Genomic DNA, 20,438 nt, shown 5'->3' on the forward strand with positions numbered 1-20,438 from the left:
CGATCCTCAGATCTCAGCCTCCTGAGTAGCTAGGATTATAGGCGTGAGCCACCAGCGCCCGGCTAAAAACTACATTTTCTAAAGTCAGAGAGTTCTGCATCTGTGTTTTAGGGGTCCCAAGAGATGGAGTTGGTGAGTAGCTCCTGGAAAAGACCACATGAAGGTATTGGCAGGCTTCAGTCAACATTCTAACTCCTGTGCCCTCATTCAACCTTAGTAGCTGTATGTATTTTGAATACCATAGGTCTCTATAAAAAATGTTTGGGAGGGGGCTGGGAATGTGGCTTAGTGGTAGAGTGCTTGCCTAGCACACATGAAGCCCTAGATTTGATTCCTCAGTACCTCATAAACAGAAAAGGCTGGAAGAGGCGCTGTGTCTCAAGTGATAAGAGTGCTAGTCTTGAGCAAAAAAAAAAAAGCTCAGGATCAGTGCCCAGGCCCTGAGTTTAAGCCCCAGAACTGGCATAAATAAATAAATAAATAAATAAAAGTCTGGGAGGACAAAGATATGTATGAGGGTAGAGAGTTCTGCTATCCTAATTTTTTTTTCAATTATTGCTTTAAGGTTTCTCTCTCTCTCTCTCTCTCTCTCTATATATATATATACATACATATATATATTTGTAAGGTCCGCTCCTGGATGGTGAGCAGACTCCACCCTCCTCGCAGCAAAGTCTCCACCCAGTACCTGCGTTACCTAGGCAACTGGAACACCTGGAAGAGGTCACATCTGCATCCGCTGAGGTCACATCTGAATTTGATGTGGCCACACCTTTCCCCACCCATACCCTACATAAGGCCTAGCCCAGGCCCAGACTCTCTCTTTTTCTCGCTCTGTTCTTTTCTAGCTCTCTCTCTCTGCTCTAGCTCTTCCTCTCTCTTTCCCAGCCACGTGGAGTGCCAACCTTGCCTGGTCCCAGCAGGTCTACTGAATAAACCTACCCCTTACCTGAATACCACGTGAGTGCTACTGTTCTTACCCCTCTCTCTGCTCTTTTCTAGCTCTTTCCTCTCTTTCTCAGCTCTCTCTCCTTTCCAGGCCTTTCCCAGCCACGTGGAGTGCCAACCTTGCCTGGTCCCAGCAGGTCTACTGAATAAACCTACCCCTTACCTGAATACCACGTGCGTGCTGGTGCAGTTTTTACTCGGTTACCTCTTTTTAAAAAAACCTAACAATATTTTCAGTAATGTGCTTTGAGCTTTCTCAGCTTGTGTTCTACCATCTGAGCCATGCCTTCAACTTGGCTTTTTGCTGCTCATTTTGGAAATGGGCTCTTGTAAACTTTCTGCCTGGACTGTCTTGGAACTGTGATCCTCCAGATCTCAGTCTTCAGAGTAGCTAGGATCACAGATGTGAGCCATAAGCATCCCGTCTAAACCATGTACTTCTAATGGGGGAAACTCACTCACTGACAAGAAGCTAGTTGGCAAAGTCAAAATAGGGGAAAGTCAGTAACTATTTATTGAAAAATGATTGCACTTGACATACACTCACTCCTAGTCCCATTTAAGTTTCAGAGTGAAATTTCCACTAGGCAGAAACTCACTAATAACTGCAAATGAAGGAACTGCCTCACAGATTGCAGCAGAGCGAGAAGTGTTACCCAGGCCTGTCTTGGTGTCCAAATGCCAACTCACAGCTTCCCTGACAGGAAAAACCACCATTGCCAAGTGGCATCTGTGACAAACCCACTCACCCTAGCTCCCTCAAGCTGTGTAAGAAATACCACAGCCCAGGAAACAGACGGGAACGGGGGTCTACCCGGACGTATTACACTGGGACACCGCGCTGTGGATTCCTCTTCCGGCCGGGCATCAGCTGCTTCCGGGGAGCGTGCGGAAGCGGGGCGGAAGTGCGGTCTCCTCCCGGCAGCGGTGTAGGGTCCGGCCCTGGGCGGCTCCGGAGGTGGGGCGGGTGGGGGGGGCCCGTGGGGGCCGGGCCGAGATGGCGGCGGCGGCGGCGGCGGCCGGGAGCGGGACTTGGGCGGCCCAGGAGAAGCAGTTCCCGCCGGCGCTGCTGAGTTTCTTCATCTACAACCCGCGCTTCGGGCCGCGCGAGGGAGAGGTGCGCAGGCCGGGCCGGGCCGGGCGTGGGATAACGAGGGCCGGGAGGGCGACCGGCCTCGCGCCGGCGCCCCCTGGAGTCTTCGGGGGCGTCTCCCCGTGTGCCTGGAGCTTCAGGGCACAGCTCGGGCCCCCTAGCCATATCCGGTGGTCGGTGGGGACCTGACGGGCCGGCAGGTGCGGCTTGAGTTCCCGATGATGGAGGCCCGGCGGGTGTTGCTCCAGCTCCTGGATGATGGAGGCCCGGCCTGTCAATCAATCTTCACTGGTGGAGGGTCCTCCTCGCTTTGCATCAATTCTGGAGACTTAAAAATTGAATTTGGCTTTATGGTATTGGAAGTCGACTATTACAAGTGTGGATCCAAACTGGAGGACTGTAGTCCTTAAAAAAAAAAACAAAAAAACTCCTGGAGCGGATGGCTTACTCCTGTAATCCTAGCTACTCAGGAAGCTGAGATGTGAAGATCACGGTTCGAAGCCACTCCCGGCAAGAAAATCCATGAGACGCTTACCTCCAACTCACCACCAAAAGAGAGAGAGAGAGAAGCTAGAAGTAGTGCTGTGGGTCAAGTGGTAGAGTGCCAGCCTGTGAAAAAGCTAAAGGAGAGTTCAAGCCCCATTACTGGCATACATATACAAAAACAAACTTAAAGGATGCTCACAAAGTTTTTTGTTTGTTTCTGTTTTGTTCTCTTTCTTTTCCAGATAGTTCAGGAATTTGCTTGTTCCAGGATTAGGATGTTGACTTCCTCAAAGGATGTCCAAAGCTGTATTTTAGTTGCCAGCAAATCACTTCTGTTAAAGGCTGTCAGTCCAAGTGCCTGTGAAGCAGTTGGATTTAATTTGTGGAGAGCTAAATTCCAATGTATATGCACACACACACACATTTTTTGGAAGCCTTGATGAATTACAAATGAGCACCAGAGAAAGGCAGAGACTTCTCTTAGAGCTATTCCTCAGAGGAAATGTAGTTTAGTGAATATCACAGTTAACTTTCAGACCTACGGATAAAATTTACACATGATCATTACTAGTTTTCTAATTTCAATATATATATATATATATTTAATTTTTTGTTGGTGGTGGTAGTCGTGGGGCTTGAACTCTGGGCCTGGGCACTGTCCCTCAGCTCTTCAGCTGAAGGCAAGCACTCTACCACTTGAGTCACAGTGACACTTCCGGTTTTGTGAGTGGTTTATAGAAGAGAAGAGTCTCACAGAATTTCCTGCTCAGGCTGGCTTTGAACGTCAATCCTCAGATATCAGCCTTCTGAGTAGCTATGACTACAGGCTTGAGCCACTGGCACTGGGCTCAACTATATTTTGTTACTTTATTATTTTCTTGCCATGCTGGAGATTGAACTCATGGCTTGCTAGTAAGCTGCTCTGCCACTTGAGTCATGCCCCATCCCTGTCCTAATTTCTCTTTTTTTTTTTTTTTTTTTAATTTTTTTGCCAGGCTTGAGGCTTGAACTCTGGGCCTGTTCACTGTTCCTGAGCTTCTTTTGATCAAGGTTAGCACTCTATCACTTGAGCCATAGCACTACTTCTGGCTTTTTCTGTGATTTAAATTGGACATGAGAGGCTTTCCACAGGCTCTCCTATATGGGCTGGCTTTGAACCATGATCCTCAGGTCTTAGCCTCCTGAGTAGCAAGGATCACAGGCATGAGCCATCGATACCTAATTTTTTTTTTTTGGTCGGTCGTGGGGCCTGAACTCTGGGCCTGGGCTCTGTCCCTAAGCTCTTCAGCTCAAGGCTAGCACTCTACCACTTGAGACAGAGCAGCACCACTTCCGGCTTTTTCTGCTTATGTGGTGCTGAGGAATCGAACCCAGGGCCTCATGCATGCAAGGCAAGCACTCTACCACTGAGCCACCTTCCCAGCCCCCAGTTAATTTTTTGTATCTGTAAAGGTGAACATAAAACACCTTGAATTGCTGAGATTGAAGAAATGCTTTTGTTAACCTTGTGTTTTTTATTCTTTCTGCTTTAGGAAGAAAATAAGATTTTGTTTTATCATCCAAATGAAGTAGAAAAGAATGAAAAGATTAGAAATGTTGGATTGTGTGAAGCTATTGTACAGTTTACAAGGTAATGCCTTCAAGGTGCTTTTGTAAAGCCCAATGAATTCTTGTCACTTATGCCTGGAGAATTGTTCCAAACATGTTCTTTGAACTTTTTGTTTAGGACCTTTAGTCCATCAAAACCTGCAAAATCTTTACACACACAGAAGAACAGACAGTTCTTCAATGAGCCGGAAGAAAATTTCTGGATGGTCATGGTATTTGCCACATAGTCTGTCTTGTTCGAAGTTGCTAATTATTGTTAGGAATTACGGTAAAATTGAGATGTAAAAATCAAATTCCTGTCCCATTGTTCTTAGGGCTGTTGTAAGAAATTGTGTTTCTAGGGTGGTAGAGTGCTTGCTTCTCATACATGAAGCCCTGAGTTCAATTCCTCAGTGCCACATACACAGAAAAAAGCCAGAAGTGGCACTCTGGCTCAAGTGGTAGAGTGCTAGCCTTGAGCAAAAGAAGCTCAGTGACAGTGCCCAGGCCCAGAGTTCAAGCCCCAGGACTGGCAAAAAAAGAGAAAATAATTATGTTTCTGATGCTATAACATGTTCAGATTTTATTTTTATATATTGCTGGGTATTGAACTCAGGACCTCAAGCATGCTAGAAACTACCACTAAGCTGCATTCTTCCCCCCCCCCCAAATGTTTTCAATTAAAGCAATATCAAAAACATGTAATCAATTTATGGTATAATTTCAGTTTATCAAACTTTGTAGGTTGTTCGGAATCCTATCATTGAAAAGCAAAGTAAAGATGGGAAAGCAGTTGTTGAATACCAAGAGGAGGAGCTATTGGTAATGTGTCATTTTTCATCATTTTAAGAAAACATGTTCTGGATATATAGTGACTTAGCTACATACTAGGTGGCTTCCACAGAAGGTTCTTGGAGGGTATATATGGTTCTATGTTCATTGTTTACGTGAATGCAGTCTTCTAACATGCACTTGTCCCGTCACAGTACTTCCTTCTGTTTATTGGTCATCTGTGTGGAAAGCCCTTCTAAAATGAGGCTTATGCAGTTTTGTGTATTTGAGTTTATTGGATACCACTTCTTTCAGCACACAACTATTCCAGGACCACATTTATAATTATTATATTGCTTTGTTCTCATTTGTAGGACAAGGTCTATAGCTCGGTGCTACAGCAGTGCTACAGCATGTATAAGGTAGGCATGACTTTTTTTTTTTTTAGCTGAAATACTGTTCAGTTTCCCACCTTGGCCTCCCCCCATTTACCAAGTTAGTCATTGGTTAAAAGTTATTCTTTGCTGGATGCTGGTGGCTCACATCTGTGATCCTAGCTACTCAAGAGGCTGAGATCTGACCATTATGGTCTGAAGCCAGCTCGGGCAGGCTTCACTAGGTGGTGAGGGGCTGAATTGAATAAATTAAAAGGAAAAAACAGCTTGTTACACTTGGAAGTTGATTGGCATAGGAAATTGATTTGTTGCATGGTATTTTACACCATTAGCTTTTCAATGGGACATTTCTGAAAGCTATGGAAGATGGAGGTATCAAGCTTCTCAAAGAAAGATTAGAGAAATTCTTCCATCGGGTGAGTACTGTGCATTTGATTCATCATTTGGTAGCATTCACACACATGTTAGAGGAGGAGAATGCAGATGGAGGTATGTATGTCAGTAGTGGAGTACGTGCATGTGGCCCTGGGCTCCATTCTGGACAACAGAAAGAACAACTCTGGGGAGAAATAGCAATGCACTCAAGCTTGTTTTTCATATACAGAACCTCAGGACTAGAAAGTGGCAAATAGCCTGCACAATCCTGTGGCAAAAGCAGAGCATGGAGGCACTCTGGGCCTGTGCTCTCCAGGCCTGCACTCTGGCAGCTCTCTTTCAACCTGTGTATGGAGCAGAGCATCCTGCCTCTACCCAGTACTCTTGGAGGCATCTTTGGGCTTTGTCCTTTCCTGCACATCCATCCATGTAAACCACCTACTCAAAAGTGGTCCTATTGTGTGGTGAAATACTGATGAGCAAAACTTAAACCATTACCAGAGTTGCACATTCTTAGGAGTTGGTTCTTTTCTCTAAATAGGTAAAATCTCTGCTGACCCAAGGAAAAAGCTTTTGGAACTGGCATGGTGGTATACACCTGTATTCCCAGCTGCATGGGAGGTAGAAGTAGGAAGATCTGGTCCAGGACCAGATTAGGCAAATTTTGAGACTGTATCTAAGGAACAGAGCAAAAAGTACGAACCACCACCAAAAAAGGGAGAAAGCATTTGACGACATAGACTGTTGCATTGGTTGCTAGTGCATTGATTCATGCTCTCATCCTCATTCATCTCCTGTTGTCCTGACAAATCTTCAGGATAGCCCTGCTGCCCTGAATACTGTGTGGGTTGCTGAGGAGCCCTAATAGGATGCTTAAAGGCAAAACACACTGGGTAGACACTAGTTTGATGAAACATTTTCCCCTCTGGCTGTACTATAGTTTGAGCTCTGGTCTAGTGCTTGCTAGGCAAGTGCTATACCACTCAAGCCACCTCACCTGCAGCCCTTTGTTTTGCTTTTTAGTTATTTTTGAAGTAGGATATCATTTTTTGCTCAGGGCCAGCCTAACAAAAGATCATCCTACCTATGCCTCCCACATGCATAAAACCACCATGCCTGGCTTGTTCCTTGAGGTGAGGTCTTGGTCTAATAGAGCATTCTCAACTGTCAGAATACTGTATTGAATTATTAGTAAATTTTGTGCCATGTTTTTTTTTTTCAGTATTTGCAAACACTCCACTTGCAGTCATGTGACCTACTTGACATTTTTGGTGGAATCAGCTTCTTCCCATTGGATAAAATGACTTACTTGAAAATCCAGTCCTTTATTAATAGAATGGAGGAAAGCCTGAATTTAGTGAAATACACTGCGTTTCTCTATAATGACCAGCTCATCTGGTAGGTGCACTAAGGCTCGCGCTGAATTGGGGGGGTGGAGGGAACACACCCAGCATGGCCTGGGAGATGGTAGAGCTCACAGGACCTAGGTGGGGAAGAGCAGGAAACTTCTACAGTACCATCTGCTATAAACCTCCTCAGCAGTGGAGCTTAAAATTATTTCATGTAAGGCCAAGTGAATGTCCCCATCACCTCGGGTTTAGGAATACTATTTTTATTTTGCTATGTTCTAGAAAATTCAAAGAACTGATAAATGTGGAAAGCATCATTTTCATACAACAGATTTCTTTTTACAGTGTTAGGGATTGAACGTAAGAGGCTTAGCACTTGCTAGGCAGGTGCTCTTCCACTTGAGTCACAACCGCAGCCTTTTTTGCTTTAGTTATTTTTTCAGATAGAATCTGATTTTTTTTTTTTTTTTTGCCATGACTTTGATCCTACTACTTACAGTCTCCCTCATAGCTGGGATCATAGGCATGGTCACCAAGCCTGTGATTTACAGCTTTAGATGGGTCTTGGTTAATTCTCAGTTAGCTATTAATTAAAAGTATAAGCCACTGTACCTGGCCCTTGAAGGAGCTAAGTTTGGGGAGGGTTTTTTTTTTGTTGTGGTGGTTTTAATATTTAAGATAACCACAATGTATTTTTATTTATTTATTTATTTTTTTGCCAGTCCTGGGGCTTGAACTCAAGGCCTGACCTGGTCACTGTCCTTGAATTTCATTTGCTTGAGGCTAGCATTCTACTACTTGAGCTATAGCACCACTTCCGGCTTTTTCTGTTTATGTGGTACTGAGGAATCGAACTCAGGGCTTCATACATGCTAGGCAAACACTCTACCACTAAGCCATATTCCCAGCCCAATGTAATGTTTTGGTTGTTTTTGTTGTTACTATTTTTTGTCGGTCAATGGGCCTAAACTCTGGGCCTGAGCACTGTCCCTCAGCTCTTCAGCTCAAGGCTAGTGTTCTACCACTTGAGCCACAGCGCCACTTCTGGCTTTTTCTGCTTATGTGGTGCTGAGGAATTGAACCCAGGGCCTCACGCATGCAAGGCAAGCACACCAGTGAGCTACATTTCCAGCCCCCAATGTAATGCATTTTTATATCTATGTGTTTGGGGATATTTTGGTGGGGAGGGGTTGGGGCTTGTGTTGTTGTGGTTCAGGGGAACAGAACCTCACTATGTAGCTTTACTGGCTTCCAACCTTCAGTCTTCCTGCCTCAGCCTCCTGAGTGCTGGGCTTAAGTTGTGTACAACTAGGCTGGCTTTCTCTTCCTCCTTTGTATCTATGCTGGGATTCAGAGATTTAAAAACCCAAGTACATTTCTGACACCAAGGACCTAGTTCCCTTTGTACCACATAGCAGTATTTTTCTAGAAGGTGGTTGGAACACATCTGCTGCTGGAGAGTGGAGTACATTTCCAGGCACAGAAGTAGTCCTACTTGCAATCAGCCCACGAATTGGGTGTGCTAGGATTTACTGTTCCAAGTGGCAGATAAATACTATCTCTAGGCACTGCAGGACAAAGTGCTGTTCCTACACTTGGGTTTGATTTGTTCCCTCCTGGGCTTCTAGTCCAGGAGTGTGGTGGGTCTTTCCATGTAATGTAAAGCAAGATGGTGGGCTGTGGCACAGAGTGAGGCCAGAGAACAGTTCCAGGCTGTTCACTGCGTGCTTTTCTGCTGTTTCAGGAGTGGATTAGAACAAGACGACATGAGGATTTTATACAAGTATCTCACCACCTCTCTGTTTCCCAGGCACATTGAACCTGAGGTAGGCGTGCCCTGTAGACGTAGGCTAAGGTGGAGACTGACACATAAGTCTGTTTTTGACGTGTGACTGTCCAGGAGCTGGGTGATATAGTACACTGTTGTCAGTCTCCACACAGAAGAAATTGGAAGAGGACATTCCCTACAGACTGATGTCAGGCGATGTTAAGTGATGTGCCATGTGAGGTATTTCAATGACTTTTTCCAGTGGTGGTACTAGGGTTTGAACTCAAGGCCTTGTGCTTTTTCAGCAGCTATTTTGTACCTTTAAAAGATTTCCCTGGGCTGGGAAGGTGGCTCTGTGGTAGAGCGCTTGCCTTGCATGCATGAGGCCCTGGGTTTGATTCCTCAGCACCACATAAGCAAAATAGAAAAAAGCCAGAAGTGGCACTGTGGCTCAGGTGGTAGAGCGCTAGCCTTGAGCTGAAGAGCTGAGGGACAGCGCCCAGGCCCAGAGTTCAGGCCCCACGACCAGACCAAAAAATAAAAAAAAGATTTCCCTTTGCTCCTGAGTACTGGTGGCTCATAGCTATAATCCTAGCTACTCAAGAGGCAGCCTGGGCAGGAAAGTCTGAGACTCTTCTAAAAGTATCAAAAAGATGGAAGTGAAGCTGTGGATCAACTGGTAGAGCGCTAGCCTTGAGCAAAAGAGTTGAGGGACAGCATCCAGGTCCTGAGTTCAAGCCCCAGGACTAGCACCCTCCCCCCCCCTCCAAAAAAAAAAAATCATTAAAAATATCCCTTTGAGCCAGGCACCAGTGACTCACACTTGTAATCCTAGCTACTCAGGAGGCTGAGATCTGAGGATCACAGTTCAAAGCCAGCCCAAGCAGAAAAGTCCGTGAGACTCTTACCTCCAATTAGCACCAGAAAATTGGAAGTGGTGCTATGGCTTAAGTGGTAGAGTGCTTGCCTTGAGCTGAAGAGCTGAGAGACAGCCCCCAGGCCCAGAGTTCAAACCCCAGAGTTGAAGCCCCACAACTGACCAAAAAAAAAATGTGTGTGTATATGTGTGTGTGTGTGTGTGTGTGTGTATAAACATATATATGTATAGTGTATATGTGTGTGTATATATATATCTCTTTGCTATTGCATTTGGGCCCAACTAACTGGAGACAGGTGGTACACATTTTTCAGTGCTACAGTCTAATAACATGCCTTCAACCCTTTTATGCACTGGTTATTATTTTTGAGATAGGCTATCACTTCCTGCCCACACATATGCCTGGACTAGGATCTGCCTGATTTAGGTGTACCATCATAGCTAGGATGACAAACACACACCACCACTCCCAGCTTCATCTGTTGAGATGGAGTCACATGGACTTTTTTTTTAGCCTGGGCTGGCCTCAAAACACAATTCTCTTGATTTCAGCCTCCCAAGTAGCTAGGATTACGGATGTGAGCTCAGTAACTCATAAAAGCAAGTACATTAGTTATAGGGTTAGAGTAGGGTGCAGTTATGACAATCAGGATTAAAATCAGTCTAATTCTTCTTGTACTTCAGAAACCCTTTTTGAGGGGATATAGAGGAATATAGGAAATTGATAAGAACTCTATTGTTCTTAGAGCCAACCAGCAGACAGGAATGTTCTTTTTCCAAGCGATGAATATAAATATCTAATGAATTATTTCTCCACATTAATGTGTTTGCAGTTGGCAGGAAGGGATTCCCCCATAAGAGCAGAAATGCCAGGAAATCTTCAGCACTACGGAAGGTAGGACTTTGTTCTTTGATTTTTCTAGTATTTTTTTTGCCTCATCTTCAGTAAAAATGGAATCATAAACATTGAATTGCCTTGTGTTCTTGCTGGTAATAATCCACTAAACGAATTCATTGTTTGCCATGGGTTTAAATAGTTTCCTTATCACACTCTAATTTCATTTTGCAAATAGCCAGTGTCAGCAGATATGGATGTCTTTTGGCTAGGAATGCATTCTGATTATATATTCCTGTTTATAATTTACCTTGTTGAGTCATCTCTGTATTTACTTTCAAGATTTCTTACTGGACCCTTGAACCTTAATGATCCAGAAGCAAAATGCAGATTCCCCAAAATCTTTGTAAATACAGATGACACTTACGAAGAGCTCCATTTAATTGTTTATAAGGTAACAACTGTTTTTCCCCTCTGGTGTTAGACTCACTAGTAAAGTAAACCTTGTATAGGTCCCTAGTGATGTATGCAAACCTCTTTAAGTGTCTCTTGGAGAAGTAGTAGAAGTTTTCATTGTAAATATCCAAATGGGTGCTGTTCTGTAGGGGAAGGTGTGCTTTGAGTATCACTGGAGCCCAGCTCCAGTTTTCTTCTGATGTCAGTTTTGAGTACAAGAAAGAAAACTGGGCATCTGTACTTATGTTCTTTTTTTTTTTTTGGACGTGGGACTTGAACTCTGGGCTTGGGCGCTGTCCCTGTGCTCTTCAGCTCAAGGCAAGCGCTCTAGCACTTGAGCCACAGCACCACTTCTGGTTTTCGAGTGGTTTATTGGAGATAAGAGTCTCACGGAGTTTCCTGCCCAGGCTGGCTTTGAACCATGATCTTCAGATCTCAGCCTCCTGAGTAGCTAGGATTACAGGCGTGAGCCACCGGTGCCCGGCTTTGTGCTTATGTTCTTTCTCACCCAAAACTTAACAAACAAAATGTAGTCAGGTGCCAGTGGCTCACACCTGTAACCCTAGCTATTCAGGAGGCTGAGAACTAAGGATCGCAGTTCAAAGCTAGATGAGAAAGTCCATGAGAACCTTATCTCCAGTTAACTACCAAAAAGGCCAGAAATGGAGCTGTGGCTCAAGCGGTAGAGTGGCAGCCTTGAACAAAAGCAGCTTAGGACAGTACCCAGGCTGCGGAGATCAAAAGGACCAGCATCAAAAGCCTTTACATTCAGCTGTAACTATAGCTGATTACAGTTCAAGAGTACAGAAAACCAGTCCCAGGGAGAGGCAAATGTGGAAGCCACTGTGAGTTCTTGTCCTCTTGAGAGTCCTATGGACAGTGTGGCTCTTGGATCTCCCGCAGACATGGAGGTATGTGGACAGATTATCTCTAGGGAGTAGGCCCATTGGGCCTTCATGGCCTGAGTTTTTGTTGGCCATGGACAGAGCTGGTCCCACGTGGCTGGCTTTCATCTCCAGCCTGGACAGGTTGAGCTGATACTGCAGGAGCTCTGGCAGCAGGGCTGTAGTTTTCTTTCTTGCATTATCTGCTTTTGGTACAGAAGTAACCCTTAGTGATGGAATGAGTTCAGAAGTATGCCCTCTTTTCCTATTTTTTGGAAGACTTGATATCATTAATTCTTCAAACATTGGATAAAATTCACAGTAGTGAATTTTGTATGTGGCTTTTTCTTTGTAAAAAGTTTTGTTTTTGTTTTTTGGGGTTTTTTTGGTTGTGGGCTTGAACTCTGTGCCTGGGTGCTGTCCCTGAGCTCTTCAGTCAAGGCTAGTGCTCTACCACTTGAGTCACAGTGCCACTTCCGTTTTTCTGGTGGTTAATTGGAGATAAGAGTCTCATGGACTTTTCTGCTCAGGCTGGTTTGAACCGTGATCCTCAAATCTCAACCTCCTTAGTAGCTCGGATTACGGGCGTGAGCCACCGGCACCCAGCTTCTTTGTGAAAAGTTTTTAAATTATCATCTCATTTTGTAGTATTAGGATTGAACCCAGAGCCTTACATATACTAGGCCAATAGTCTACCACAATATATAGACAGACAAACAGACAAATGACCTCCCGGCTCTCTATGGGTCTATCTTGATTTTGTTTCTTCTTGAGGCAGTGTCTGTAGCAATTTCTGTTTCTTGAAGTTACTCAGGAAAATTATAGTTAGGGTACAGTTTTTCATATTCTTTTCTGGTAAAGTCAAGAGTGATTGGGTCCATATATCATTATTAGCTTTCCTATCCAGGCTGGCTTTGAACCATGAATGATCCTCATGTCTCAGCCTCCTGAGTAGTTACTAGGATTACAGGCGTGAGCCACAAGCATTCAGCTTTACTTTATAATTTTTAATTCCAATATCTTGTTTGTGGAAGTGGCACTGTGGCTCAAGTGGTAGAGCACTAGCCTTGAGCTGAAGAGCTCAGGGACAGCACCCAGGCCCAGAGTTCAAGCCCCATGACAAAAAAAAAAAAAAGCCAGGCACCTGTGGCTCACGCCTGTAATCCTAGCTTCTCAGGAGACTGAGATCTGAGGATCACGGTTCAAAGCCAGCTCGAGCAGGAAAGTCTGTGAGACTCTTTATCTCCAATAAACCACTAGAAAACTGGAAGTGGCTCTGTGGCTCAAGCGATAGAGCACTTGAAGAACTGAAGAGCGCAGGGACAGCGCCCAAGCCCAGAGTTCAAGCCCCACGACCGACAGAAAAAAAAAAAAAATCTTGTTTATTGATTGGTGGTATTGTATGCTGTTACCTTTTGTTTTGTTTTGTTTTGTTTTTTGGTCTGTCTCAGGGCTTGAACTCAGGGCTTGGGCACTGTTCCTGAGTTCTTTTTGCTCAAGGTTAGCGCTCTCTCACTTTAAGCCACAGCACCACTTCTGGATTTCTGGAGATAAGAGTCTCATAGACTTTCCTGCCTGGGCTGGCTTTGAACTGCGATCCTCAGATCTCAGCTTCCTGAGTAACTGAGATGACAGGCGTGAGCCATCAGTGCCCAGTGGATGCAGTTATTTTTCAATATCCTAACCAGTCACTTGTTAGAATGAGTGGAGATGCGATGGCTGCAGGCTGTAGTGTTTCTTCAGTTGTGTTCATTGAAATTGTCAAGTGGAACAGTGAGTCCTCAGCTCCCATCACAGAGCTTAATTAACAAGATGCTAGTCTTTCCCAGATCCCTGTGCAGATTTTGTCTTCTAGAAGATGGTTCTAAATCATAAATGCTTCATTTGCACACGTTTGGCTGGACCAGTACACAGTCTCTGGTGACCCCTAGTGTCCTGTCTTTGTCACTGACTGTGTGCTTTGTTCACATCAGGACTTAAGGGAGATGGCTAGGTTTGGCTGTAACAGTCCGCTCCTTTCCAGGCCGCCTGCTAATCTCTGCTTTGTTCTCCCCAGGCCATGAGTGCAGCTGTGTGCTTTATGATTGAAGGTGGGTAAAGCCCAACCCAGGCAGTGCTTTGCCACTGACTCTACCTTATTAGGTGCTAGACTGCTGCCCTAGGCCACAGGGTTGCACAAGCGCTCATGCTGCAGAGGCCCGGCTTTTCCTTGTTGGCATCCTGCACCCCCTTGCTGTGAGGTGGATAGGTGGTGGTACTGGCAGCTGAGGGACATGGGGCTAAATGTCCTATTTGTAAAAGCTGGGGGCCCAAGTGCTGTACTTGACCTTTTGCAGTCTGCCTGGAGCACAGCCACATAAAGCTGTGCCTACAGTGCTGGGAGATTGGGTGGCTGGGCCTCTGGCCAGGCTTGTGATAGTAGCACTGTGTACTATCCCGTCTTCCTCCCCAGCCTCCACACAGCTCACCTTGGACTTCTGCCGGAGACTAGACAGCATTGTGGGACCCCAGCTCACTGTTCTGGCATCAGACATTTGCGAGCAGTTCAATATCAACAAGAGGATATCTGGGTTTGTACTGCTTCCTGCTTCCTGTCAGACTGAAGTTCTGGTGTGGTAACCCTGCTGTGCCTCCTGGGAGGGGGGCAAGCATGAGTCCAGGCTGTCCAGGTAACAGGGCTAGTCTCCAGTCAACACGTCCCCTTTGCTGCTGTTTTTTTTTGTGTTGTTTTTTTTTTTTTTGGTGGTTGTGGGGCTTTACTCTGGGCCTGGGTGCTGTCTCTGAGCTCTTCAGCTCAATGTGAGCACTCTACCACTTGAGCCACAGAGCCACTTCTGGTTTTCTGGTGGTTAATTGGAGGTAAGAGTCTCACAGACTTTCTTGCCTGCTGGCTTTGAACTGAGATCCTCAGATCTCAGCCTCCTGAGTAGCTAGGATTACAGGTGTGAGCCACTGGTGCCCAGCTCTCCTTTCTGCTATGAGCTGTGAGCCCTGGTGGCGGCTGTCCTGTTTGTGGGGAGCTCCTTGGTGGTCTCTAGCACTGGGGTGGCAAGCCTTTGTTGCAAAGGGCCTGGGACTTTGTGGGCTCTGCAGCTGCTTAGCTGTCATTGGATCTTGAAAGCAGCCATAGCCAGCCCCAAAACAGCATGTGCAACAAGGCTGGGCAGGCCTGTAGTCCCAACACCCTCCCACTCCATCCCCACCCCCCGCCCCTGGCCTTGTCATGAGACAGCACAAAGCACATTTGGTTTTGGTTTTGGTAGTGGTACTAGTGTTGAACTCAGGGCTTCAAACTTACTAGGCTGCTACTTTTACCACTGAGTCACCTCATTTGTTTTTGTTTTTTTTTTTAAGTTAGCAGATAACAAGTGACTGCCATTTACAAAGCTTTTACTTAGAATAAGTATCACATAGTGGTTAACATAGGGTGGGTGTCGGAAAATGAAGGAGCTCTCTGGAAAGGTGTGTCCAAGTGGATGTCACCAAGGCTGCTGAACTTCTGGACCAGAAGGCAGTGGTTGAATGCTCAGGGCCTTGGCTGTAAAGTTTCTCATTTCTAGTGTGGTTGTGTGGTCTTCTGGATAAGGGTCATTCTAAATGCTGCCTTTTTTTTTTTTTGTTGGTCATGGGGCTTGAACTCTGGGCCTGGGCACTGTCCCTCAGCTCTTGAGCTCAAGGCAAGCACTCTACTGCTTGAGCCACAGCACCACTTCCAGTTTTCTAGTGGTTTATTGGAGATAAGAGTCTCACAGACTTTCCTGTCCAGGCTGGCTTTGAACCTCCATCCTTAGATCTCAGCCTCTTGAGTAGCTAGGATTACAGGCGTGAGCCACCAGCGCCCGGCTTTTCTTTTTTTTTTTTTTTTTTTAATGAGTTGGTTTACTTTCAAGATGATACAGAATGCAGGAGTAGAACACGGAGCAGACTCTGGCAGGAATCTGGGTTTACTTTAAATTTACATCTGAGGTAGCAGTGGCTGACAAAGTAGAGACAGAGCCACTGTAGAATTTTTTTTTTTTAAAGGTTGTTCTTAATGTTTATAGAATCCTACACAAACCTTCATTTACATAGCAGAGATGTGATGCAGGCAATCCAGATGTTTAATAGGAATGGAATAAGGAGTCACCATCATCTCAGGGACAATGAACAGCTTTTTTTTGGTCAGTCATGGGGCTTGAACTCTGGGCTTGGGTGCTGTCTGTGAGCTCTTTAGCCCAAGGCTAGCGCTCTACCACTTGAACCACAGCTCCATTTCCAGTTTTCTGGTGGTTAATTGGAGTTAAGAGTCTCATGGGGACTTTCCTGCCTTGGCTGGCTTTGAACTGCAGTCATCAGATCTCAGCCTCCTGAGTAGCTAGGATGACAGGCGTGAGCCACCGGTGCCCGGCCATGCCAGATTTAATTCCACCTGTGGCCAGGGGTCCCCTCCCTGCAGCCTTCACTTTCAGATTCCTCAAGTCTCTTCTGCCCCTCTTTCCGCGTCTTTTTCGCCCTTCTTCTTGGGTTGCAGAGGCTTCTTCGCGCCTTCGCGGTAGATATGATGTCAACTGCCCCTTCACCCAGACCCTGGTCCAACAAAACAGGAAGCTGGATGACGCCGTCTTTTCTTCTTTTTCTTTTCTTTTTTTCTTTTTTCTTTTCTTTCTTTTATACCAGTGCTGGGTCTGGAACTCCAGGCCTGAGCACTGTCCCTGAGCTTCTTTTGCTCAAGGCTAGCACTCTATCACTCAAGCCACCATGCTACTTCCAGCTTTTTCTGTGTATGTGGTACTGAGAAATGGAACCCAGGGCTTCATGCATGCTAGGCAAGCACTCCACCACTAAGCTACATTCCCAGCCCCAAATGCTGCCATCTTAATGACATGTTTTGACAGGTCTGAAAAGGAGCCCCAGTTTAAGTTCATCTATTTCAACCACATGAATTTAGCAGAGAAGAGCACAATTCACATGAGGAAAACACCCAGCGTGTCTCTGACGTCGGTTCATCCTGACTTAATGAAGATTCTGGGTGACATCAACAGTGATTTCACTAGGTAACGCTAGCTCCTTCTTGGAAGAGATATTAAAGGAATTGTCTCAAACTTAAGTGACCCAAGCTGGGTGCTGGTGGCTCACCCATGTAATCCTAGCTCCTCAGGAGACTGAGATCTGAAGATCAAGGTTCAAAGCCAGCCCAAACAGACAAATCTGGTAGATTCTTATCTCTAATTAACCAGCAAAAAGCTGGTAGGAGAGCTACAGCACAAGTGGTAGAGTGTGAGCCTGGAACAACAAAAATAATAATAAAAAAACAAGAGCACAAGGCCCTAAGTTCAAGCCCCTCTGCTAGTACACACACAACCCCTAGGTAACTGCCACTTCACAGGGGCTCAGCTTGACCCCTTCCTGGCTGCATTTCCCACAGCCTCAGCAGTAGGCCAGTGTCCACTTTTTGTCTGGGTGCGTCCTTCCTCCCACAGTGCACATATGTGCAAGACATCTGCCACATTCTGAAACTTATTTTGCAGAGCGGATGAAGATGAAGAAATCATCGTGAAAGCCATGAGTGACTACTGGGTTGTGGGGAAGAAGTCAGATCAGCGGGAGCTCTATGTGATTTTGAATCAGAAGAATGCAAACCTGATCGAAGTCAATGGTAACTAGGATTTGGTGGATTTCAGCAGAATCTCAATGCTGCCACTACTTCCAAATGCTCTTGGGTGTGATGGTGGATGGGGGCTGGGAAGGTGGCTCAGTGGTAGAGTGCTTGCCTTGCATGCCTGAGGCCCTGGGTTCGATTCCTCAGCACCATATAAGCAAAAAGAAAAAAAGCTGGAAGTGGTGCTGTGGTTCAAGTGGTAGAGCGCTAGCCTTGAGCTGAAGAGCTGAGGGACAGCGCCCAGGCCCAGAGTTCAGGCCCCACGACTGGACCAAAAACAAAAACAAAAAAACATGGTGGATGGGATGGGACAGATGGTGCCTTGCGAGGTTTAAGCAGCGCTGCGTTGTATGTGTTCCTGTCCTGTAGCAGAGGAACTTGTCAGCTTAGCTTCCAAAGGGTGCACACCTGTGTGCATGCAGGCAGGACAAGGGGCAGGAGGACCCAAGTTTGGGGCCAGACCCACCCTCAAACAAAAAGAGAAAATTGTTTTCTTCAATGCAAAAAAGGCTGGGAAGGTGCCTCAGTGGTAGAGTGCTTGCCTTGTACAATGCAAAAACAAAACAAAAAACACCATGGTTTTGCTTTTTAAGCTATGTATAAAAGTCTCCTTTTTGGGCTGAGAATGTGGCTTGGAGGTACAGTGCTTGCCTAGCATGCATGAAGCCGTGGGTTCGATTCCTCAGTACCACATAAACAGAAAAAGCCAGAAGTGGCACTGTGGCTTAAGTAGAAGAGTGCTAGCCTTGAGCACAGAGACTCAGGGACAATGCCTAGGCCCTGAGTTCAAGCCCCAGGATTGGCAAAGAACAACAACAAAAAAAATGTCTTTTTTACTGGATACCCATGGCTCATGCCTATAATCCTAGCGACTCAGGAGGTTGAGATCTGATGATTATGGTTCAACAAAGTTAACCTGGGCAAGGAAAATCCAGAAAACTGGTTTTTCCAGTTAACCATCAGAAAACCAGAAATAATATTGTGGGAAATGACACTGTGGCTCAAGTGGTAAAGCACTTGCCTTGAGCTGAAGAGCTCAGGGACAGCACCCAGGCCCAGAGTTCAAGCTCCATGACTGACAAAAAATAAAATAATAAAAACATCTCGTTTTCTAGTTGGGCTCATGCCTCTAATCCTAGTTATTGTAGGAGGCTGAGCTCTGAGGATCACGGTTCAAAGCCAGCCTGGACAGGAAAGTCCATGCCCAAGATTCTTTTTTTTTTTTTTTTTTGTCTTTTCTTTTTTGGTACTGGGGATCGAACCCAGGACGTTGCACTTGCTAGGCAAGCGCTTTGCCACTGAGCTACATCCCAGCCCCCAAGATTCTTATCTCCAATAAATTACCAAAAGTCGAAGTGGTGCTGTGGCTCAAATGGTAGAGCCTTGAGCAAGAGAAGTACAGAGACAGCACCCAGGCCCTGAGCAAAAAACAACAACAAAACCTTTTCTATATCCTCAAAGGACAGCCAGCCCTCTCCAATGCCCCAGGAGTTTGTGGGTCCTGGTGACTATTACCCTAAAGAAAGGGCAATGCCTGTGACTGGGTTGAGCATCATTACTGCCTTAGACCTGAAGCCAAGCAGCAGCACAGGGAGACACAGCCCATGTGCAGACTGAAAGGGAAGTTAGCAGTGAAGGCTTACTTGCTTTTTTATCTCCTAGGGCATATTAAATCTTTTTACTCTTAATTCTTGTATTGGTAGTTGTGCACCTTGAAAACATAGCACATGCCTGTATAGCAATTGGTTTTGGTGGTACTGGGGCTTGAACTCAGGGATTCACATGTGGCTAGGCAAGTGCTTTGCTACTTGAGCCACCTCCACCAACTTTTTTTTTCTTTTGTCTTTAGTTTTTCAATTAGGGTCTTACGTTATTGCCCTGACCAGCTTCAAACCAAGATTCTCCTACTTCTGTGTCCTGAGTAGCTGTGATTACATGCATGAGCCACCATACCCTTCCCCATATATGCCTGATTTTAGGTGGAAATCTCTAAAATCCAGGTCATGATGCTTCTGTGGAACACTTGATCTACAACTCAAGGTTGCATCCAGGGCCTTCGCGCTGTCTCATTAGCTTTGTCCAGACGAACCATGTCTAGATTAGAATTCTCTAAGATTGCTGCACTCCAATTGCTGACTGGGGGTTCTCAGATCCATAGCAGCAGTGTTTCTGTGTGTTGGGGAGCATGGCAGTCTCATGAGTTTTTCAGGTGTGTTTCTCCCCCCATACTCTCAATTGTTTCCCATTTCTTGCTTAGACTTGTGGAACTCAGGGTCAGAAGGAATGCCAGCACTTGCTTCTTCCCACCTGTTCATAGTGTGCGCCACATACCTGGCGTTGCTCACACACCTGGTGTTACTAACGCACCCTTTGTACTCTCTCTGCAGAGGAAGTGAAGAAGCTGTGTGCCACACAGTTCAATAATATCTTCTTCCTGGATTGATGAACTGCACCTGCCCAGATGACAGACCTGTTTACTGCTGCCAGTTACTGGTCCTATTACTGACTGCATTCATGATGTAGTAAAGCAATACTTGGTTTGAAGAATCAATTTCTACTTGGTCTGGTGATCCCCTGAGGTTTTTAGATTTTCAATATTTATGTGGAATTAAAGGTAGTCAGCTCTATCATTCCATTCCTTTGACATTATGTGAATATTTTACTGGGAAATAAGACTAATAAATTGTTAAAGTTTTTAAAATTCTGGTGTTGGCTGAGTGTCTTGTCTTTTTGCCCAGGGCTACATCTGCTTGAGTACCGCTGTGATGTTTAGACCATATCCCATACAAGACCTTAACAAAGGCTCCCCAAGGGCAGAACTCAGTGCCATTGAATTGAGCCTAGGAGCTGGGTATAAACCAGCCAACTGAAGTGGTCTAAAGAACACAGTTATTGGGGCTGGGAAGGTGGCTCAGTGGTAGAGCGCTTGCCTTGCATGCAAGAGGCCCTGGGTACTATTCCTCAGCACCACATAAG

General features: G+C 45.6%; 1 protein-coding gene across 1 annotated transcript; it reads left to right on the top strand.

The window, feature by feature from the left end:
- The first annotated feature begins 1,898 nt into the window (after positions 1-1,898).
- Positions 1,899-20,159, top strand: Ccz1 (CCZ1 homolog, vacuolar protein trafficking and biogenesis associated). The gene is made up of 15 exons (XM_042686948.1): positions 1,899-2,065; positions 4,060-4,157; positions 4,254-4,347; positions 4,859-4,936; positions 5,260-5,307; positions 5,613-5,696; positions 6,878-7,053; positions 8,749-8,830; positions 10,483-10,544; positions 10,827-10,938; positions 13,881-13,914; positions 14,277-14,394; positions 16,699-16,857; positions 17,332-17,459; positions 19,850-20,159. Exons 1-15 carry the CDS (start codon positions 1,946-1,948, stop codon positions 19,903-19,905), a joined length of 1,449 nt encoding a protein of 482 aa, XP_042542882.1. The 5' UTR covers positions 1,899-1,945; the 3' UTR covers positions 19,906-20,159.
- Positions 20,160-20,438: the final 279 nt, after the last annotated feature.

Source organism: Dipodomys spectabilis, unplaced genomic scaffold (genome assembly GCF_019054845.1).
Source record: "Dipodomys spectabilis isolate Male_0828 unplaced genomic scaffold, ASM1905484v1 ptg000098l, whole genome shotgun sequence".
Lineage (NCBI taxonomy): Eukaryota > Metazoa > Chordata > Mammalia > Rodentia > Heteromyidae > Dipodomys > Dipodomys spectabilis.

Excerpts from the sequence above, each read along its gene's own strand:
- Ccz1 (XM_042686948.1), top strand. The coding sequence starts at position 1,946 with ATGGCGGCGGCGGCGGCGGCGGCCGGGAGCGGGACTTGGGCGGCCCAG. Across the intron at positions 4,158-4,253 it reads GCTATTGTACAGTTTACAAG|GACCTTTAGTCCATCAAAAC; the intron begins GTAATGCCTTCA and ends CTTTTTGTTTAG. Across the intron at positions 13,915-14,276 it reads TGTGTGCTTTATGATTGAAG|CCTCCACACAGCTCACCTTG; the intron begins GTGGGTAAAGCC and ends CTTCCTCCCCAG.